Below are 24,513 nucleotides of genomic sequence, written 5' to 3'. Positions count from 1 at the left end.
AAAAGCAACGGAACTAATTTCAAACACAGTTCTGGCCAGGCTTTAAAAATACATTTTAATTCTTATACACAAACAGTGAACGTCAATCAAGAATCACGAGACGTAGAATTATTGTTTAAATTATTTAAAAATACAATAATTGTTCTAACTTGTTTTCCATAAAAAGATATTAAAAAAAAACATATCACAGTGTAAGTATAATTTTGTGTCTTGTAAAATCATAGCCTATGTTTAGTTACGATAGACAGTAGCTCAGAATGAGTGAGATAATCCTTTTGTAACAGATATACATACATTTAGTAATATTACAATTGACTACTCCACTGTTGTGATAAATTCATTTGAATTAGTAACAAGAAAATACTAAACATTACAATATTCTAATAATACGCCAAAAGCTTATACACTAATGGAAAACATATATATAATTAATGACTAGTATATACATTACAGGGATAAATGGATGGTTGGATAGATAGATATGGCTATAGATATATAGATATGGATATATATATATATATCATGGGCGTAACCATGAGGGGTTGGGGTTCAAAACAACCCCCCCCCCCCCCCCGAAATGAAATCCCCCCTCCCCCGCAGGGGATCGGAATTTAGTGACTAATTTTTTGCTTTGATTTTGTTTATTTTAGGTTAGATTTTAATACTACACCATCACTTGCCCCAGCGCAGTCAAGGGGGTTTTGGAGTTAAATTCCCATTTTCTATACAACAACAAAAAATACAAAAGACAATCCCCAAATTTCAATAGCACAGCTATGAATAATTATGATTTAATACCCCCTCCGAAATTTACGATAAAACCCCATTCTTCAAGATGAAAAAAGTAAATTACACACTAAAAATTCTATGAGCGTAGCCAAATGGGTTTTGAGTTTAAACCCCTTTCTGCGGGGTTTGAAGCTAAACAATACCTTTTCAATATTAAAAAAAAATCAAATAACACTTACTAAAATCTATGAGCGGAACCAAAAGGGCTTTGAGTTTAACTTCCCCCCCCCCCCGCTTTTCAGCGGGTTTGAAGCTATATAATACTTCTTCTATAGGAAAAAGTAAATTACACACTCAAAAATTTATGAGCGTAACCAATGGGGGTTTGAGTTTAAACCTCCCTTTCAGCGGGGTTTGATGATAAAAAATACCCCTTCAATATAAAAAAAAAGCAAATTACACACTAAAATTCTTTAAGCGTAGCAAAGTCAATGGGGGTTTTTGAGTTTAAACCACCCTCCTCCAGATGACTTTTTAAAAATTTTAAAACCCCCTCCAGATTGTTTTGAGTTTAAAATCCCACTACAGAGGGTTTTGAGGTTAAAAACCTTTCTTTTCAATAGTATTCTAAATCAAACTACAGTCACCAAGTTCTATGAGCGTAGCTAAATGGTTTTTGAATTTAAAAAACAAAACAACTTCGGAGATTTTTAAGCTTAAAACCCTTCAACAGATAATTCGGATGATAAAACTTCCCTTTTCGATATGACATCTAAAGCAAACTACCGTCAGCTAATTCCAAGAGCGTAGTCAAGAGAGGTTACGTATTTCTACCATTGGCTCTGCTTCATTAATAAAGTGCAGTGAATAGTCCACTATTGAAATTGAAAAACACTAAACGTGGCTCAACAAAGATGGTTAGACGGATTTTAAGTGTCAGTTATAGAGGAAATCCTACGCCAAACTGGGAGTCAACCACTTAGTAAGGTTGTGATAGTGCGTCGCATGAGGTTTTCGGATCATGTTCTCAAACAAAAGAAACAACGCATAATAAGAGGTTCGATGACATCCTAGTATAAATTGGCGCTACACTTCATGGAGGTCCTCACAGCAAGTGGGAAGAGGCTTTAGACATTACCAGTGCCATATTTTTTATGGAAACAGCTTGCCGCCCAATGCGCCTAATGGCGCGGGAGGGTCTAAGTCAGTAAGAAAAGCACATACAGTTTTTGAAATAAAACTTTTTAATAACAGGATAATGCACCGTGGATGCCTCAGAATAAGCTATGTTGGCTTCAATACCAGAAATATCGCTAGGCGGCAGGGGGTGGCCACGCGTTTGGGGAAATCCCACAGTTTCCCCAGAACTACTTGCTAGCAAGTGTGAGGAATCTACAATTTTCCCACTAAGTCCAGGAAGAGCCTATCGTAGAGAACGATAAACGTCTTCCGTAATATTGAAGGGTCGGAATGTAATAAAGATTAATTATGTACTCACACACACATATACACACACACACACACACACACACATATATATATATATATATATAAGGCGCTTAACCCTTAACCAGTACTCTTCGGGCAGGAGGGGCTCGTTAGCCATGGCTGGCTTACCACCTAGGAGAAGGAAAACTCTGAATTCAAACCTCTGTTGCCTTGCAGCTATACCCAATCATGGGAAAGGCTTCGGGAGTCAACCCTGAGGAAAAATCTGAAGCTGGCGACACTAATGCAGTTTGCAGCACCCAGTGCTACACTCTGGCAGAACCTGCGACGCTGCTGAACTCAAACTGTATCGGCACTGCCTTTCCTTTGGATACATCAGCTGCGTGTGGTCGACATCGTTCCAGTCATTCGTGACTTAACCCTTATAGTGCTGAGCTGTTTTACAATGAGTGCATATAAATGGAATAACAATTCTGATGTTTAGAGGCTAATCTACCACACGCGTTTAAAGGGTTAAGGACGCCATTTAGTATTATATATATATATATATATATATATATATATATATATATACAGGTCTAGATATGGGTATAGATATAGATAGATAAAATAGAAATAAAGAAATGGATATAGATCCATATGTACTAGCCAGATATGACCCAGGGTCTGTGGTCCTTAGTTTAGGTGTTACTGATCGACTTGATTGAATTTCGATCTATGTCCAACATAAAGAATGTTACTTCAATTTTTTTTTACATATAGTCACAAAATAAAAATAAATGTGAAAATCAATTTATCCTTTCAGCCGATATATTCAGAAACAAATCTAATATACTGTGTTCTTTAATTCGAGATTATCAAGTTTAATTATTGTGTATACTTAGATAACATAAATTTCGCATACATGAGAATCTTGCGTTTGAAATCACGCTGGTGCTGTATTATTTTCTTGGTAACAGTATCTCAGGCGTAACAGTTTATCTTTGTATTGAATCTGTACTATCGCTAGTTAGTTGCTCTTTATCTTGTTTTGTTTTAAATAAGTTTTGTGCAGCTTTTATGGGGTGAAAGTCTAATGTTTCTTCCATGATCTTATCTTATCTTATATAATGCAGACGTCACTTAAAAAAAAGAAGATGATTACGTCCTACGCGTCATGCATTCAGTCATGCATATTAACCAATGACTTAAATTCTGCCAAGTCATTGGCTTTCCTGGCTGACTCAGTCAATTCATTCCATACTCTAATACCACTAGGGAAGAAGGAACATTTGTATCAATTTGTCCTAGCATATGGAACGATGAATGTGCCTTTATCTTTGTGTCTTTTAGAGTATTTTATTAGATTTTGATTTTGTATTTGAAGATTATGGTTCAGTGTTTTATGTATAATTGCTACTTTATTTTTGAGTCTTCTGCCCTGAAGCCTTTCTAAATTTAGGGATTTTACTAAAGGTGTTTCTCTAGTCAAATGTGAATATTCGTTTGTTATAAATCTTACTGCTTTATTTTGTGTCTGTTCCAGTTTCTTAAATTTTTCTTGAGTTGAGGGGTCCCAAACGGAGGATGCATATTCTATTATTGGCCTAACCAAGGTTAAATAACATTTTTTTTAATGTTCTTATTTGATTTATAGAAATATATTTTAATAAATCATAATGCTCTGTTTTATTTATTTTTTTAATAGTTTCATCAATATGCGGATTCCATGACAGTTTTTCATTTCTTATAACACCTAGGTATTTTTGCGTTTTTAGTCTGTGTTACTGGTTTACCATGAATAAGATAAGTGGAATTAATTTGTTTTAGTTTTAGATGATTTGTTGCTAGAGACTGAAGAGCTACGCAAATTTGATCCTGTGCTGCTACAAAAAGCACACAACTTTTATCATAGACCAAAAAAAAAAAAAAAACCTAGCCTAATCCACACTTCTTTACTTTTTTCACCTGATACACAAAAAAGTTTTCTATTTATAGTTTTCTATTTATAGTTTTCTATTTATAGTTTTCTATTTATAGTTTTAGGCCATGTATAAAAAAAAATCTCTACTATAAATAAAATTATTAGTTGTTTTTTTTTACTTGTAGGGCCCTCTGGGAGTGTAATGGGTATTAAACATACACTACTGTCTCCTCCATGATTTAAGAGACAGTTATGCCAAGTTTGATCCAGATTGGTCAAATAATAAGAATAGAGCTTAAAGTTTTTATCCAATTCAATTTGAAAGAAATCTCAATAGCTTTCTTTGTCTCATTGCGCGTTAACTTATATAATAATCAAATCTGTTTACTTTTGTATTACCTTGTCGGTCATAGAGAACATATCCCGTAACAACACGGTGAGGAAACTTGACACTCCAAAATTGTTTCCTGTTACCAGAATAAGGGTGAGCACAACTTTTCTCTTTGAAACTGTAAAGAGCTTTCCCATCCACTGCGTTAGAACTGTTGGAATATTCTTCTGTGTGCGATCTATCAGTATACGTACCTGATTGAGTTGTGTTTTGTTTTAAGGCGACATTGCGACCTGAAACAAGAAGTTAATGTCAATGAAAAAAACAACATTCCAGCTCAATAGATGCAGTGCTGACTAAGTCTAGGTTGACAACCCAATTTCTTGATGGAACAAATCTACAAATCTGAAATTGATCTGTTTCAGTGCCTAGATGATAGATCTAGAGATCTACCTCTATCTCATTAGATTTAGATCTAGATGATGTAGAGACAGCTAAACTAGTTCTAGATCTACATTGAACATTAGCTGGGGGTGGAGCTGCTTCATCAGCTGATAAACTTCATCATTAGTAGACCTAGCCCAAGATTCTAGATCTATAAATTAATTTACTAGATCTAGCTAGACTATATAATTAGATTTATCAATATCACCATCAGATGAAACAAAATCACTGTCATCTGAATTATTATACTTCTTCATCAAAGAAATATTTAGATCTACAAAGTTTATTTGGCCTTGGTTGAAGCTCCATGTTAAAAAAAACACGCACACAGAAAAAATAAATGTCATCTCTTTACAAACTTCGTACGTACATAATAAAAACACGTTAAATGAAGGAAATTCCGAATGTTTAGCAAAGGGAAACTATTCTAGATAAAAAATTAAGCAATAAAAAACATGAATTGGAGAAATAGAAACGAAGAAATACATTTTAAATAGCCGATGCCTTCAGCGTTGGTCCGATTTTTTTCCCCTTTTTTAAAATCAACGTCCTGTGCGCTGTTGCGGAGCCCAAGAGATAAAAGGAGTAGAATAAATTAGTATTGATGAGCAATAAAAAGGTATCCTATCACATAATACATTGATTTTAGCTGAAAATCAGTCGTGAAGATGTGTGCATAGATATTATTGTAAAAAAAAATTGCTTTTGTATAGATAATATTCATGCTTATAGGATGCTCCGAGAGCTTTGGTTCAATCTGTTTTGTGGACCAGTAAAGAAACGATGAATGTATCTGGCAGGTGGTTTTCCGATCTGCCTTTATGCACTCAGTAAACATAACTCGGAATCCTAATTTTGTACTGTGGATCATATTGCCACACGTATCACAATATGATTTTAAATTCTATTAATGTTCTGAGGACTCAATAAGTTACAAACAGTAACATATATGCATTTAGTATATTAAATATTTTTTATCTTTTTAACCAGTCGTATCAATGAATCATAAACTATTCACAAACAACAAGGCAATACTAATATTTCTTTAAAAAAATAATAAAACATAATTTATTTTACCTCCGTTAATATTTAAAGTACAAATCCACTGGATTGTCTTTCCTTTTAATACCAGCTCTTTGAAAGTTCCATTAAAATCACACCTAACGTCGATCGTCTGTGGTTTTATAACGTAGAAGAGCTTATTCTGGCAAGGGACATAACTCACAGTTTTGTTTATGTCTCGTCGAAACAGAATTTGTAGATCAGTGATTAATTCTGAAACTGCCATGAAATTTATTTTTATGAAGTATTCCGACACATCGCATAGGTTAGCTGTTTTAGTTGAATATTATGTACATTTTATATTATTAAAAAATCCTATTATTAGTTTCATTTCAAGGAGTATTTTCTTCAAAACTAAATGGCGTTTATATATTGTGAAAATATAAAATCATATAATACACTTACTCTCCTGTCCAAGGGCTATTCTCAGCCAAGTAAAAACGTACAAGTCGTCCCACTGGAGTGTGATATTATCGTTATTACTATCTAATTCTATGCAAGTTTTAGTGTCTATGTTGCCTCTGTTTTTATTGATGTTATTCTTCGACAAATGCACCAGATCACCTGTTGTAGGAAAAGACGATAACCAATTAAATGACTAATTAAATTGCTTTTTAAGCATCACCACCGTATACAAAACACGTATAATGTAAAAGAACTAGTCGACCCACGGCGTAGCAGTCGCCGCTGTTTTACCGGAAGTATTCAAGTAGGCAGCGTATTGTCGAGTGGGAGTGTATGACTGTGCTTTCATTAGTAAGAACATTGGACAGGGCCTCGCCAAATTTCCCAATTTTGCATAAAAGCTTACAGCCATCTTTCGAAGTTCGAGAGCAACAGTTTCGTCGATGACATTTTTCCAGAAATATGCGACTGATAGAAATAAACAGTTTCCTGATGCAGGAATTTCGACTACATTGTTGACTCCACGAACTATATTTTGGCCATGGTTAGGAAACAAAGGGCAATAGGAAGGGGCAAAATCAAAACAAAGCTACAGAAAAAAAAAAAAAACCTGCAACTATTTTAATGACACCAGATATTGACGTGTGTAAAAAAAAATGCACACTTAAAGGTAGTCAAATATATTTGTATAACTCTGCCATGCGCACCGCCGTCCAGGCTAGTGCAGAAGGTGCGCACTTTTAGTGACTAGATTAGGAAGGATGTTGACATTAGGGAGAAGAACGATTTCCGCCCAAGTCAAGAGCCGAAATGAAAAGACTGTGCTAGAGATAGATGTTGTTATAATGTCTTTGTGATGTCCTGTGAATAAACATCCTTGCCTCCTTGAGATGCAATATATTACTAGTTGAAAGAAAAGAAATTATAGCTTTTATATAGCGCTACTTTCATGCTTATAGCATGCTTAGAGCGCTTTGGTCCAATCTCAGTTGTGGACCATTGTGGGGGAGGGGTATCTAGGAGTTGGTTTTCCGTGCTGCCTTCATGCGCTCAGTAAACACAACTCTGCCCGAGTCGGGTGTCGAACCTCGAGCCCCCTTCATAGGTAGCCAAGACAATCTAAGTTCAAGCGCACTTAGCCTCTCGACACGCTCCCACAGCGTAGCATACGCCGCTATTTTGCTGGGCCGGTTTAGGCCAATGCAACGTATGCGACCGCATGGGGCCCCGCACTTTCATAGGACCCGCACTTTCATAGGACCTGCGCTAATTCAAAGTGTATAAATTATTGATTTTTTTTTTTAAATTAATTTCCCGCTCCCTCCTGTCGATTTATCAGGAGCTCCTGGAAATCTTTCGAAATTGCAAAATATAAGAAAAAGTCATTAAAATATACGGAAATATATAGACAAAAATGGTCATTTTGTGGTGTCTTTCAATATGAAAAACGCCAATCCTAAGCGCGATAATTAAAAAAAGACATTATGCTATAGCCGTAATTATCTAATCTGATGAAAGAAGCTTCTCGCGCCTCAAACTAAGGAATAATTACTTGAGGTCAACAGTTCTCAAAGATAGATTGAAACATTTGGTAATTCTTGCTATTGAACGTGATCTATGTAGGAAACAGAATTATTATGATATAGTGTATGACTTTGCTACACGCATGGCTCGTAAAGTAATTATGTACCTAGTAAAGAATTAATAAATTCATAGACGAAATTATTTTCTAATACAAACTCTTAAATTTCACTTATTATCCGCTTCCCTACCCAAACTTTGCGAAGCGAAATCCGTTTCGCATAGGGCCCCACAATGGTGAAGTTCGGCGCTGCTATTCAGTGTTTGTAAAATGTTTGTTTGTAAAATAATTATTTAAATTATAAAATACGACATAAGACATATGATTGCTTTATTGATCCTTGCTCGTTCTCCCAACCCTTTCCTTTTGTTTCTTGAGTCGTGCGCTCTGTCGCCTCGAAAGTTGCATGGGGTAACTCAAGTCGACTTGCAGAAATGAAAAGATAAAAAGAGTTATCTTTCCATGACTTTTTCGTGGTGTACATAATTATAAATATAGATATATGAAAAAAAAACATAGACATAAATAAATATAGACTGACCGATAAAGTTTTATGAAACGAAAATTTGTGACTTACAATTTTGTGTGCTTTATTCATAGACATAAATAAATATAGACTGGCTGAAGGAAGTAACTTCATGTAACTTGAAAACATGTATATCTATTGTTGTCGGATTTCCGAATTATGAAAAATTGCATGATCTTCACGCTGAGAGATTAAAAAAAAAACACTAGTGAAAATATTGTAATACTTATATCGGTTACAGCTGAAATAGTTATGAATACTTAACTTTTATACTGCTCATAAATGCACCATAATAAAGTACACAAAATTGCAATTCACAAATTTTCGTTTCATAAAAGTCTTTAATCGGCCAGTCTATATTTATTTATGTCTATGACTTTATTATACAGCAGTGTAGTTTTGTTTAATCTCTAAGACTAAAGATCATACAACTTTTCATAATTCGGAAATCCGAATACAATAGATATACATCTTTTCAAGTTACATGAAGTTACTTCCTTTTTCCAGTCTATATTTATTTATGTCTATGGAAAAAAAAAACAATCCGCCATTGTACAACTGATCAACCTTTGTAAGCTAGATAAATTTGCTTTTAAAAACTAAAGGATTTTGGATTTCTAAAAATGGAGCATTTTTTAGCCCGGCCCTTTTCCCTCATTCCCTGAAAACAAAATCTGGTTGAGCAAATGTATGGGAGAGTTTAAATAACTTCTAATGATATGCCTATATATCTAAAACTAGAAGACGATAATGTTCTTTAACGTCTCTAATATAAAGCAGTGATGCCAAACCTAATTCCACTTGCGGGCCCTTTAAGTTTCGACATTCGTGTCACGGGCCACTTGACCGAAAATTTACAAAAACGAAAAGAAATTGACCTAAACAATTTGTTTTGTAAAACTTTTACATCTAGTAATTACATTAATTAATGAGATACTGGAAATGTATCATTTTTTAAGCGTTAGATGCTGTCTTCATTTACCAGCTTAAAATATGACCAACATTGTAAATAGCTTAACCAACGACTCATTTTTGTATCTCATGTTGGTAAATATTGGCATCGATCCTCTAGGTGTAATTTAATCATCTTAGATTCGCTGCTCAAGCTAAGAATGTTTTATAATCCTTTTATATAGTTTTGTGCTCTAAAACAGCCACACTTTACAAAACAAATTTATTGGTTTATTATCATGTTTCCACACAAAAAAATAATGATCCGTTTACTTTTCCTGGTAGATTTTAAATTCAAAACTCCACTTGTAGGCTCTTCAGCGCTCCCATTTCATAAACCTACACATTTTAAATGTCTTGGTACCAATCCATCAAAGACAAAAATATAGTAGGTAAACATACACTATTCAAACTTTTTTTTTTTTTTTTGAAAAAAAAAAAGGGGGAGGGACATTATGTACCGACGTTTCGGCGGGCCGGATGAAAGCAAGTCGCGGGCCGGATATAGGCCGCGGGCCGTATTTTGGGCATCATTGATATAAAGATTCTGAGGAAAAATCCGCTAACTAGTTTGGTTAAAATAAATATTCTAACACCAATTTCAATTTACAAAGATAATATTAAAAAATAAAAAATTATCCTAGAGTGTTCTAATACATGGTCATTGTTTTCCCAAAGTTAAAATCCTAATGGCAAATTTCAAGAAACAGACACAGACTGTTTAAGTTAACTGAAACTTGTAATAATACATTCTAATCACGAAGTAACTAGTGGCTCCACAAGCAGATCTAATAATTATAATAGAAATATCTTGTTATTTATTTCATTTTTAGCGGCCCCCGAAAGGGGAAAAGACGCTATTAGTTTTGTGTGAAATGTCTGTTCGTTTGTCCGTCTGTCCGTCTGTCCAGTTTAGATCTCGTAAACTAGAATAGATATTGAAAATCCGTCATCACAATATTTTAGACCATTCAAAGTTCTGATGCAACGGCTACTTTTTTCTTTTCTGAAAGCGAAAAATCTAATTTTTAAAATCAGTTATGCAAGCAGTTTTTTAAAGAGAAAAAGCTAATTAGTATGCATTATAAGTTAGACCTAATAGTAATCTTGTAAACATCAATAACCTGAACTTTTGTCTATTTATAATATCATACAAAAGGTTGAGCTTTTTCAAAACAAGACATCAGTTAGGCCAGGGGAGGCGCGGTGGCTGAGGGGTACTTGGCTTCCGAACCGGAGGTCCCGGGTTCGAATCCTGGTACAGACTGGGATTTTCAACTTTGGAATCTTTGGGCGCCTCTGAATCCTCTCAGCTCTAATGGGTACCTGACATTAATGGGGGAAAAGTAAAGGCGGTTGGTCGTTGTGCTGGCTACATGACACTCTCGTTAACCGTAGGCCACAAAAACAGATGAACTTTACATCATCTGCCCTATAGACCACAAGGTCTATAAGGGGAACTAGTTAGGCCAGGTTCACATCTAACTTTACATTCACTTTCACCTATCCTTTGAACTGCTGGACCGTTGGGGCACTACACAAGATCTGTTAACCTTTTTTCTCCATTCTTATGTCATGTCTTTGATATAATTTCATTCGGATGTTATTTCTGAAAATATTGAAGCATGCCTGGGTGGACCACTTCGGGGGCCGATTTTGAGCTTGTGTTTCCACACAAATGTCTTTGTAACCTTGTTTTATTTTATATTTTTTGTGCCTTTAATTATTCAATTTACTTTTGGAAATTGTCCCAATTTCGCGTAGGACGTAATCATCTTCTTTTTTGAAGTAACGTCAGTATTATATAAGGTAAGATAATATATTTAAGAACACCCAGAATTACATCATGTATATATTTACACACATTTTTAGATTTCTCAACCAAAATGAAGAGAGGAGTGGAGAACATTATAAACATTATAATAACATGTAAAAAATATCAAAAAGCATTACAAATAAACAAATATATATATATAATTCTCTTCATGGCTCAACAGTAAGGACACCAAGAAGTAATGGTAAGATCACTCTTTTATTTCTTCAAGTCGGTCTAGAGTATCATACGTAACTTTAGATGTGAAAAAAAAAGAGGGGGGGGGGGAAGTAGTATTTACCCGTCACTTAATAGCAGGGCCGGACTTAACCATTGGACCTCATTCGCTAATCGTAAACTAACAACTTTGAGTTACGTGCTTCTCAATCTCTTCTATACAAATTACGATCTAATTTTAATCAACAATGGTTATCACGTGACTGTTTTTTTTTTCGTTGTTTTATAAATATTATCACGTGACCGTTCGTTTTGGTGAATGAGGTGCAAGTCAGACAAGAGTTACCTCGACGTAACTTTAGCGACGAAAAAAAAAGAGGAAAGGGGGAAGAACAAGTAATCTACTCTGTATTCACCCGTCACTAAATAGCAGGGCCGGACATTACCATTATGGGGGCCCAATGCGAAATGGATTTCGCGGACCAAGTTTGGGTAGGGATAAGGATAATAAGTGAAAATTAAGAGTTTGTATTAGAAAATAAATTCGTCTTTGCATTTTGTTCATTCTTTACTACGTATATAATTACTTTACGAGTGAAGTCATACAGTAGATCTTAAATATTCTGTTTCCTTCATAGATCACGCTTAATAGCAAGAATTACCAAATGTTTCAATCTATCTACGAGAATTGTTAACATCAAGTAATTCTTTATTAGTTCGATACACGAGAAGTTTCTTTCACCACATTCCACAATTACGCGTATTTCATAATATCGTGTTTTTTTTTTTAAATCATGCTTAGGATTGAGATTTTTCTCCCAATAAGCAAACTCATTGTCCAGTTACCCGAGTAGAGGTGTGGCTTGAAGTCCAGCCCCTAAATAAGATTAGCTACCAAACAAACTCAGTTCCCATGGCGAGACCTCTAGAAAGTACCTATGTCCATCGTATTTGACTTGTGGTCACCTGTCTATCAATGAACACAATGTGATGGACTAAACAAATAAAAAGGGGGTGGGAGCTGTTCGCCTCTACCTCTTGAGATGTACCCTCACATCTAGACAGACGTCTGGTCAGCGTGACTTAGTCAAGGAATAAAACATGTTGACTAACCCACTCAACGGTCATGAAAAAAATGAAAAATGTGCCAGCCATTGCTGCTCTGTATGTAAAGCGCATATCTATTTATATTAACGCGCCTTGTCTTTATAATAAAAGATGTTTGGTATTTGTTATCCATTACCATCTCGATAGTCCATGGTTCGATCTCTGTGACATTCTCCAACATTCTGGGTAATATTTGGTTTAGGTTGTTATGAATAAAATAAAAACAATCTTAAAAGGGCGAGTAATATTATTCCGGCATCTCCACCTAGCTACACTTTACAAGGCGAATTAACCTTTATACCGTATATATTCCCAATTAGAATCTTTTTAGTCTTTGCCACCCAACTCAGTGGTTAATGGTCATTAGACTTTAACAACCAATTAACTGAACTGACACAAATAGCTGTTAGGCACATAATAGACAACCGATGGCTCTTCAAATTTGTTTTTGAATGATTGGAAATTGTACGAAATACTATAATCACCGACATTCTGTGAAGATAATTGGATTATACAGAACCTTGGTTGAGTTTACAGTTAATCGTCTTTTTTGATTCAAGGACATCGAATGTCATTTTAGTTTTTAGTTTTCTCCTACTATAAATAGAATTTGTCAATTAACTATGGAAGTCTTTTGTTGACTGGCTAGAACTTAGTTTTTGGGGTAATGCTGTGCCAGGACACTTGTTAGTGCAAGTTAGATGTATAAATATTTCTGTGTAACACTCATCCAGGATGACGCTTCAAGCTGGTAGACAAATTACGTGTCGCTATTTTTAACTTAATGGTGTCAGTTTAGTGTCTTTAGACTTCGGCACAAATTATTTTAAAACTCAAGTTTACATAGATTCATAAGTGTCATAAGTGTTAAATTATACACATATAGTACATAAATATACACACACATATTTTTTTAAAAACATTTGACTTGTATAACTATTTTATAGTGTAAAATACATGCTTGACTAACCATGCCGATGTGCTATTTTCTTGTCTGACCACTAAAAATACAACTAACACTATTGCATAACCGTTAAACGTGCAAGGAAAAAAAAACTGGGTGATCTTGTCATTATGGACTGCATACTCAATACACTATATAGTCCCACACGTGTTCGTCTATCTGGCCAGGTTGTTAAAATCATCGGACACAATGGACCTCATTCACCAATCGTAAACAAACAGCATTTAGTCACATGATCTTATTGAGAAAATAACGAAACAAACGGTCACGTGACAACCATCATGAATTGAACATGAGATCGTAAATTATATATAAGAGATAGAGCACCACGTGGCTAAATGTTGTTTGTTTACGGTTGGTGAATGAGGTCCATTGTCTATTTACTTTCTGGGCAGGGAGGGTGTATAACTATTTTAGTGTAAAAATATATCTACGAACATGCTTGACTAGTCACGCCAGTGTGTTATTATCTGGTCTGACCTCTCTACATTAAGCAAACACTATTGTATAACGCTTAATGCAGGGTAGTCTTACAGTATTATCGACTACACACGTACATTACACTAGGCCTACATGTGGCCATGTGTATGTCTAGCTGACCAGGTTGTTAAAATCAGTTGGACATAGTCTATTTACTTTATGGTCAGAGAGGGTGTGGATTAAGATTTTTTTCCAAGTTGGTTACCCTAATGCTTTTAGATCTATATAGGCTTAGCTGTTGATTTAGACTCAATAGATCTCAATAATAAGTCTTTAGACTATAAAAGGGTGTACTTGATGTTCCTGCAGTTAAAAAAATATTGTTTGCCGTAAATGAATTGATTGAAACCACTAAATATTGCCCTAACTCACTAATCATATTCCCACTAGAAACAGAAATTAAACACCCTCCACGTGGCTCACAAATAAAATTCGGAACAACCTCATTCATAATACTGCATAGAAGCTTTTGGCAAAAAATGTTTAACATTTTATAATCCTGCTACTTTCAAGTGCAAATATTTACTCCCATAACTTCTACCAGGATCTTACTTTACCCTCTTCAAAATGCAGACTGACTAAATAGTTGTTAACTGCATCATTTTTTTTTATAATCAAAGTTATTGATATCACATGACCAGAAAACTGGGAGTGCGTTTCAACCCTGACCACATATTGAAAAGTTTTACAAATTTTAATTAAACTTTTTAGTTATTAACTAAAAAAAAATCCATCAATAATAGTAATTTTAAAGCTATTTCTGTTTTTACAGGTTATTTCTGGCCAAACATTAGATTTTGATTTGATTTTTGATTTGAGGCACATCGGCACAATTTAAGCCATGTCGTGCCTGCAGTTCCTTAAGGACTACTCTCTCTCTCTAAACAACAAGGGCCAGATTCTATACAGTCATATAATTAAAATCAAGGTCTATTCACAGTTAAAATAGTAAAGGTAGTAAAAATTTAAATATTTGGTAAAAATCTAATGTAAATAGTGCATGTTCACAAATTCAGAAATCAGATCTTCGTAGATAGCCCCATTTCCCGAATAAAGCCCAGTACCTTCCCAGGGTCGACATTATTAAATAGTGTTTTTAGATTAGTGGCTCTAAAATATTTCGCCCTGACATCCTGGTATCTGGGGCAATCAACGAGGATATGTTCCACGGTGAGGCGAGAGTCACAGTACTCGCAAAGTGGGGGCTCCTCTCTCTTCAGTACAAAAGAGTGCGTGATGTAGGTGTGGCCAATCCTAAGTCTGGACATGGTCGTGCTACCACGCCTTGTCAGACCCTTAGATGTGGGCCGCCACCTGACATCCGCCACAATCTGCCTGAGTTTACTGTGAGTCTCAGCCTCCCATCGGTTCTGCCACTCTCGATAGGTGGCAGAGGCAATACTTTGTCTCGGTTCCGAGTAGGGAATTTGGGTTCCTGACACCGCATGATTTAGGGCTCTCTTTGCTTCTCTGTCTGCGGCTTCGTTTCCCTCAATGCCAACATGGGAGGGGACCCAGATGAAGGTGACATCCCTACGGTCGGCTGTTATTTGGTCCAACAGCTTCAGGCTCTTATGTACCAATGGGATGTCAGTCTTCATCCGCCCCAAAGCTTGCAATGCAGATTTGGAGTCGGAGCAGATTATAAATTTACTCCTTTCTGATGCTTTTACGGCCATAAGTGCAAGCAATATTGCGTGCAATTCGGCCGTAAAGATGGAGCAGCCATCGGGGAGTCTACGGGAGATTGTTTGTTCCGAAAGGAGCAGGCACACGCGACCTTTCCCTCCATTTTGGATCCGTCTGTGTAGATGGTGCCACAATCTCCGTAGCTCTCCTGCAGTTCCCTAAAGTGGACTTGTAGTATGCTTGGGTCTGTATTTTCTTTTTTGAAATTGAGGAGGGATAAATTTAATTTGGGCTTATTCATTAGCCAGGGAGGGTTCTGAGGGGTTTCTATTTTAGAGATTTGGTCAATGGGTGGGGTTAAATTTTGGATGGGTTCTCTCATTCGAAGGCCCAACGGCTGTATGACGTTAGGCCTTCGATTGTATAATTCTACCTCTGTGGGGTTAAATATGGAGTCAAAAGCAGGGTTCCTGGGGTTGGATTTTAGCTTGACTATATACTGCATTGCAAGCTTTTTCATTCTTATATCCATGGGGAGTTCTCCAGCCTCCACATGGAGACTTGGGATAGGTGATGTACGAAACGCGCCGAGACAGAGACGCAGGGCAGCATTTTGTATTGGTTCCAGTATTTTTAGGTACGACTTCCTTGCTGCTCCATATATTATGGATCCGTAGTCTAGCTTGGATCGAATTAGACTCCGATAGAGCAGCAGCAAGGTATCTCTGTCAGCTCCCCAGTCCGTATGGCTGAGTACTCTTAGTATGTTTAATGACTTTTGGCATTTCTTCTTAAATTCTTTAATGTGGGGGAGAAAATTAAATTTGGAATCTAAGGTGAGGCCTAAAAATTTTGTAGTTTTCACGACAGGGATCTTCTTTTTGTGTATAAATAGTTCAGGGTCTGGGTGTAGTCCCCTTAGATTACAAAAATGCATACTAACTGTTTTGGAGTCTGAGAATTTGAAACCATTATAGTTTGCCCAACCCTGAATTTTGTTTAAACATAACTGTAATTTTCTTTCTAAGGTGTTTTTCCCATAAGTGAGGATGACAAAGTCATCAACATACAAAGAGCACTCTATGCCAGGGGGCAGCGCATTTATGATGCTATTTATTTTAATGTTGAACAGGGTGACTGACAGAATGCTGCCCTGGGGTACAACCATTTCCTGGTCATGAGTGTCTGAAGCGGAGTTGCCCACTCGAACCTGAAATTTTCGATCTTTCAGGAATTCCTCCACAAAACGGGGGAGGTGTCCCTTAAGCCCCATAAGCGCCAGGTCACGTAGAATGCCATGTTTCCAGGTTGTGTCCTAGGCCTTTTCTATATCAAAGAATACAGCTACTAGATGTTCTCTTCTGAGTAATGCATTTCTAATATAAGCTTCCAGCCTTACCAGGTGGTCAGTTGTTGTCCGCCCCTGCCGGAATCCGCACTGGTAGTTTGAGATCACTTTATTCCTTTCCAGGTACCAGACCAGCCTACTGTTAATCATTCTTTCCATGGTTTTGCAGATGCAGCTTGTTAGTGCTATTGGTCGATAGTTAGCTGGGTCAGAGCCGTCTCTTCCCGGTTTAGGTATCGGTATAACTGTGGCTTTCCTCCAGCTGTTTGGGAAAGCGCCTGTTTGCCACACACAGTTATAGACCCCTAGCAGGACTGCCAATGAGGGTTCGGGAAGGTGCTTGAGGAACTGGTAATGGATTTCGTCTTCTCCAGGCGCTGTGTCATGTGACTTGTCCAGCGATTCCCTCAGTTCCTCAAGCGAGAACGGTTTGTTGTAGTCTTCATTGTTCTCTGACCTGAAATCAATGGGGTGTCTTTCCTCCCTGGTTTTGACTTTTTGGAACTCTGGCGTGTAGTGTGCAGTGGATGATTTTTCTGCTATTGAGGATGCAAGGCAGTCAGCTATTTCTCTTGGGGACGTGACAGTTCGTCCTTGGTTTTTCAAATGCCCTATTGCATTTGATTCTTTCCCTTTGATTCGCCTTACTGCCTTCCAAACCGCTCTAGAAGAAGTTTTGGCATCCAGACTGCCGACAAAACTTCTCCAGGAATTCCTTTTGGCTGACCGTATGGTTTGTCTAGCCTTTGCTCTAGCTATCCTGAATAGCTTTAGGTTTTCCTGGGAAGGATTCTTTATAAATGCAGTCAGTCGTTTTTTCCTATCACCAATAGCACTTTTGCAAGCTGCATCAAACCATGGTTTGCTAGGCCGTTTTGGATTTGCAGAGGTTAGGGGTACAACTTTCCTGGCTATACTTAGTAGCTTGCTAGCAAAGGTATCAGCTGGGTTCTGTTCATGGAGGATATTTTATGTGATATCCTCGGAGCATCTTTTTTGGAATTGTTCCCAATCGGCCTTATTCAGTTACCACCGCTGAGGTCGTCCCAATGAAGGGAGATTGTTAGTAATGATGATTGGGAAGTGATCACTTCCCCGTAGATCATTGCTAACTGACCATTTAAAATCGTCCAGAAGTCCGGGGACTAATACGGTGAGGTCAATGCATGTGAATGATCCAGTTCCTGGGTGCAAGTAGGTCGGTGATGCATCATTAAGTATGCATAAATCATGTTGGAGGAAGATATCCTCCAGCATACGACCTCTTGTGTCGGTATTGTTGGATCCCCACATGGTGTTATGGGCATTGAAATCCCCAAGGATTAAATAAGGCCGGGGAAGTTGTTTCAATAGGTCCTCCATGTCTGTTCGGTTTAATGGAGCGCCTGGTGGTAGATACAGGCTGCAGCAAGTGATAACCTTGTGAAGGGTTATCCTAGCTGCTACGGCCTGTAGTGTGGTCTGTAGTTCTACCCTCTCATGGGGGATGCTATCCTTCACAAGGATACAGACTCCACCTGATGCTCTCTCTGCATCCTCAACATTCTTGGTGTAAGCACGGTAGCTTCGGAAGCTGATGCAATCTTTCAAAAATGTTTCCTGTAAGCAGACAGCTACAGGAGTCTCAGAGTCCATCAGTAGCTGCATTTCCTCGTAATTGGCCTTGAGGCCTCTACAATTCCACTGTACAATTCTGGAATCCATGGCTTATTCTAGATGACCTACTTGGAGCTATTTGGCCTTGGGAGGCCCCCGGAGGGGTTTCCCTTTATTCCAGTGACCTTGGTATTTTTATTCTTGGGTTTGGATGGAAAGGAGGACAACCCCCTTTTGGGGGAAGTCTTTCTCTCTGGAGAGGAGAGATCCCTCTGGTTAGAGCGGAGCTTATTTCCTCCTCTCTCACCTCGGGCATCCTCTCCGCTTTGATTTCTCCCCTTAGGGAGTTGGTCAACCTCTAGCTCGGTAGAGGTTGGGGTGTCTGGCTGGGTTCTCTGAGGAGAACCTGTGTCAGACATGATGTCTCCGGGTTCTCCCGGAGTATTGGTTTTGACATGCTGCTCAGTCTCCATGCTCTCATCAGCGAGCACAGAGAACCTGTTCTTTAGCATGACAACAGGGCTTTCTTGTTTCTTCAGAGGTGTGTTCTTTGGCGGTGTTTTCTTCTGAGTTGGAGGAGGAGGAGGGGGTGGTGGGGTCAATGTGTCCGTCTGTGTGGCTATGGATCTTCCTTTCTTAGCAACAGCCTGGGCGTAGGTCTTTGTCAAGCCGAATTGGCCCTTGGGTAGGGCCAGTACAGCCGATTTCGCCTGGCTAAAGGTACATCCGTTTCTTGCCTTGTACTCCTGCACGGCAACCTCCTGTTTCCACACAGGGCAGTCCTTGGAGTAGGCTGAGTGGCCAGCTTGACAGTTTGGGCATTTGAACTGGGCTGTGCAGCCCTTGTCCTCATGACCCTCTCCAGCACATCTGGCACACACAGTGTTCCTCTTGCAGACTGCCGCGCCGTGTCCATAACCCTGGCACTTGAAGCACCTCATGGGGTTAGGTATGTAGGGCCTCACTGGAACTCGTAGGTATCCTGCCTTCACATACTCTGGCGGTGTCCTAGTTCCGAATGTGAGGATAATAGTGGCGGTTTTGACCTCCTCACCCTCCCTGCGCCTGGTAATGCGCCGGGCATGGGTGACTCCTTCAATGCCCTCCACTATTTCCTTCTCGGAACATTCCAGTAGGTCCCTAGAGCTGATTACACCTCTGCTGGTGTTCAGACTCTTGTGTGGCATGACTTCCACTTGGAGATCACAGAGTCTTCTGCATCTTAAAAGCCCATCAGAGTGTGTCTTGCTGTCTACTTCTACAAGGAGTTCCATTGATTTGTGTAGCTTAGACACACTCTTGGGCTCTCCCACTACTGACTTGAGTCCCTTATAGATAATAAAAGGGCTCAACTTTGTCAGGCTTTTACCCTCCTCTGTGCACCTAACCACCAGAAATGATGGCCAGGTGGCACAGCTTTTTGGGACCTCCTCTTTTTTATCGTCAATTCGACGTTTCTTGCCCAGACATAGGTCTGGGGCAAGTAGTTTTGTGTGTGTTTTTTGTCCATATATATTTAGGTTAATTCGGCACCTGTGCTCCCCACCCGCCATCGAGTCCAACAAGGGGACGGGCCATTCGGATGTCCAGAATGAGCCTTCCAGGGCTACACAGATGCTATACTCAGTCAGCTGCTACATCGGACATGTGTCCGATACAGCAGCTCCCTGATTGACCCTACAGCCACCGCCCTCCAGCATAGGTCGACGACTGAAAGAAGAATCCAAGAAGAATCGGCATGACCAGCCGGTTGACCCAGAGCGGGCCATCTGGGTCTCAGGTCTAGGGGAACTTGGAGCCAAAGTATTGTGTTGTTGTGGTTTATCCTCAGATAGCCACCACTCAAACACCAGGATCTCTTTATCCCCCCTTACCCGTCGCAGTCCACGGCAAACGGACTGGTCTAGGACGTAGTGAGAATTTAAAGTTAAGGAGACAGTGTGATGATCAATGAAGGCAGACTTAGGAAAAGAGGAGGCAGACACAATGATAGAAAAGAAGTAGGGCACTTTTGAGCTCCAAAAGTGCTAAGGAAAGAGGAGCGCAGTTTAACGTCATGTCTCGGGACGATCCAAGCATTAGAAGATAATGACTCATTTAAATACTTAGGGTAAAACATAACAAAGATGGAGGATAAATAAAAGAGATAAAAACCCGCCTAAGCTGGGCATCTGCTTCCAAGATAAAACTGTGTCAAACCTGAAAGAGTTTTGTGCTTCCCAGTAAAAATTAAAGCGGCATTCTTCCCTAGCGTCTTTGTAGTAAAAATTGCATTGGACACTGAACGCTGAGGCTGAAAGAAGAATCCAACCGTTTAGAGAGTAAATGCTACAGAACAATGCTGAGTATCAGATACAGGGAAAAAAAGCAAAGAACTTCGTAATTTTCAGAGCCGGTCCTAGCATTTGCGGGCCCTATGCGAAACGGATCGCGCGGGGCCTAGTCTGGGTAGGGATAAGCATAATGTCAAAATTATTATTTTTTTAAAATTAGAAATTAGGCCTACTTTCGTCTTTGCAATAATTTTTTATCAAATGAAATGCCACTTTTTATTTATTTGCACCCCAGAATGTCAATTTCGTCTATTCTTCAGGAGATTTAAATAAATTCAAAAAAATTTCATGACTTTATCGTATATTTTGCCTTTTCATGAGATTTCCTGGAGGCCCTGGAAAATTAGGAGGTCGTGAAAACCCTGTTATTTTATATACGTTATAATGGTTTAGTTTAATAATGTACACTTCGAATTAGCACGGGGCCTATGAAAGCGCGGGGCCCATTGCGATCGCATAGGCTGCAGTGGCCTAAGGCCGGCCCTGGTAATGTTACAGGTCAACATTTCGGCAGGCAAAAAAGGAGGAACTTCTCAACGCTGTAAAATGACACAACTGGGATTTTGGAGTCAGATTGTAAGACACGACTCACTATCAAAATTCATTCTTCAAGGCACAGTGAAGGGAGCACGAAGAGGGGATCATTCAAAGAAAAGGTGTCTGGAGAATGTCATGTGTCAATGATTGTACCGTCTTCCCTAAGAACAGCTGCTGACCGGGACAAATGGATTTGGGTACGCGAACTGTCACAGTACACATTAGGAAAAAAATAAAGGGACAGTGATGACTATGGTGATGAACTCAAGATGGCTCACTTACGATATTGACACTTGTAACCAAACCATCCAGGACTACATTTATTATCAACACAGTCTCCTGAAATATCACACGTACTCTCGCAATGGCATTTATATTGACATTTATCTCCAAACCAACCAGTGTCACAACCTGTAATTTAAAAGATGTGAATATTATTTATGCAAGGAAGTTACTAGCTATTATGAGATTATTTTAAAAAGCATTACATAGAATATTTTAAAGTGTGTAATCGCAATATAAACATAAAACACAAATGTCTATTTTGTTTCTCACTATGCATACATAATTGCAAAGCTTATTTTAACTCTATCTATCTGGTACAATTTTTCTACATGATATGTCTCCTACACCCAAGATGAAATAATTTTACATAATTATTTTGTGTACCTGACAAAAAAAGAATCAATAATAAAATTACCCTATAAGCTAGTTAATTTATTGGTTATTAATTTTTCTATTTAGTATCAAAAGAGGGAAAGCAGTGGCGTAGCTAGCAGTGTGCGGGTGATGCGGGCCGCACAGAGCATTAAGTAATGAGGGGCATCAAGCCGAGGATTAATTTGTTAGTAAAAACTACACATTTGTATAACAACGGAAGAAACACTAACAAATGTATTTATTTCGCTGACCCTAACTGCAGATTTAGCTCCCTTCAATATTACTTCCTGGTTTGACAATCAAATTATTAAAATAAAAAAAAACAAAAAAATCCTAAAATTGAAAATGTTTTTCGTATGGAGACACATAAACGACACTTGCACATCTTACGTAAAGAGAAAAAAAAACTTAATAACGTTAAAAAGGTCAAAGTTTAATGAAATATATAACGTCTATCTCTTTCCAATGTATTTTTTAAATGTGTAATACATAGTTGTAAGATATACTTAAGAAAGGGAAATATTTTTTTTAAATAATTAATAATAGTTACTATTATAATAATAATTACTATTCGTGTAACTACTCTAGTTATTTGGTTATCTTCAAGCGCTGTCTAACACGACAGAATAAAAACCCAACTCAACAAGTTGACAGCTTTAGCTTAAAATAATTGCTTTTTCAATGAGTCTAATAAATCAACAACCAAACATTTTAACCAATACTGCCGATTAAGATCTGAACTGCCTTATGGAAATCTATAGGTATTTTAAAGTTGTTCTTGACAATCAAATTATTAAAATAAAAAAAAACAAAAAAATCCTAAAATTGAAAATGTTTTTCGTATGGAGACACATAAACGACACTTGCACATCTTACGTAAAGAGAAAAAAAAACTTAATAACGTTAAAAAGGTCAAAGTTTAATGAAATATATAACGTCTATCTCTTTCCAATGTATTTTTTAAATGTGTAATACATAGTTGTAAGATATACTTAAGAAAGGGAAATATTTTTTTTTAAATAATTAATAATAGTTACTATTATAATAATAATTACTATTCGTGTAACTACTCTAGTTATTTGGTTATCTTCAAGCGCTGTCTAACACGACAGAATAAAAACCCAACTCAACAAGTTGACAGCTTTAGCTTAAAATAATTGCTTTTTCAATGAGTCTAATAAATCAACAACCAAACATTTTAACCAATACTGCCGATTAAGATCTGAACTGCCTTATGGAAATCTATAGGTATTTTAAAGTTGTTCTGGACTCTTACTGGAACCTACAAAATTTTCAATCTTCTTGACTCTAGCACATTTTCGAATACAATATCGAGCACGTCTATTATTGATGATCACACGACCATGTCACAAGTGAATGGCCCGATTAGTGTTCAGATCATCGTGACTTTCCACTCGTGTCGCCACCACAGTTAATTATAATATTATTATTGCTATTAAATATCATTATTTAATTACACAGAGTACATACAGAAAAATTTATCTAATGTTGAATAAATTTGTAAGATACAGGATATAAGGAAATCAATATTTAAAAAAATCGATTCATATATCAGATTAATGTTAATGTTAATGTAAGAAGATTGTATATAAAAGTGTTAACTTTATATATTTTTAAGGTAAATAACTAAACCAAGATTGATTCGTTCTTTTCAAAACCTCCAGCAGGACGCAGGGAAAACAGGAGGAAAGTGAGGAACTCGAGACTATCACGACACTAGTGTAAAGCTCATACCACGTGACATTTATGTCTTTTTAAGAAAGAGAAAACAAAACATTAGATACATACAAGAAGTATACACGCTCTTTATGTGGCAAAATATGTAGGTAACAGCTGGGGCGGCGTAGCCACGTGGAAATTTTACATTCCTCATTAATTTTCGAACTCGAAGACAAGCCTTATTATTAGAAAATATATTTTAAGGCTTTTAATAAATGTAACAAAAATAAATATATCCTACCTCGTGTTAAGACAAATGTATTTCCCATGAAAAACAGCAAACATAGTATAGAAAAAATCAACATGATTAGAATAACATAGGAACGAAGTCACCAGCACTTCAAAGAAATGTTTACTCATAAAAACTTAGCACGTCCACACAGCAGTCTGACTACGATACAACAACGGACAACCCGGAAGGAAAAAGACAAAGCCACTAATAAAAAAACAAAACAACTCCAATTGTATTTCTCAATGATCCAGATGTCCAGTTGTATCTGCTTTAATATAGGAAGACGTAATTATAGCGCTTTATTGTTCTGCGCAGATCTACACTCCCTTGTCACACATCGCAAAAGAGAACACAATTAACATAAAGTAAAATAACACACAATGTCTGCATTTTATCATTTTCTTTTTTTCAACCTTATTACATCAACGCAATATTTAATATTATCAACCCTGTTGATTAAACAGTGTAATACAAAAACTACTGTGTATAATGTACAGCAAATGTACGTAAAATAC

At 37.4% G+C, this 24,513-nt stretch overlaps 1 protein-coding gene across 1 annotated transcript in view; it reads right to left on the bottom strand.

Annotated features, from left to right (window-relative positions):
- LOC106059067 (uncharacterized) overlaps positions 1–24,206 on the bottom strand; it is a 60,026-nt gene extending 35,820 nt beyond the window's left edge. Inside the window, exons 1-5 of the mRNA XM_056028654.1 lie at positions 24,008–24,206; positions 21,649–21,777; positions 6,324–6,482; positions 5,934–6,137; positions 4,481–4,705 (exon numbers count right to left, since the gene is read on the bottom strand). Coding sequence (XP_055884629.1) covers positions 4,481–4,705; positions 5,934–6,137; positions 6,324–6,482; positions 21,649–21,777; positions 24,008–24,071 — 781 coding nt within the window. The 5' untranslated portion in view covers positions 24,072–24,206. The remainder of the gene's footprint in view (positions 1–4,480; positions 4,706–5,933; positions 6,138–6,323; positions 6,483–21,648; positions 21,778–24,007) is intronic.
- Between the last annotated feature and the right edge of the window lie 307 nt (positions 24,207–24,513).

The sequence above is a fragment of the Biomphalaria glabrata genome, chromosome 5, assembly GCF_947242115.1.
Source record: "Biomphalaria glabrata chromosome 5, xgBioGlab47.1, whole genome shotgun sequence".
Taxonomy (NCBI): Eukaryota; Metazoa; Mollusca; class Gastropoda; family Planorbidae; genus Biomphalaria; species Biomphalaria glabrata.
Note: the sequence above shows the minus strand (reverse complement) of the source record. Positions and strands in the feature narration are given on the sequence as shown.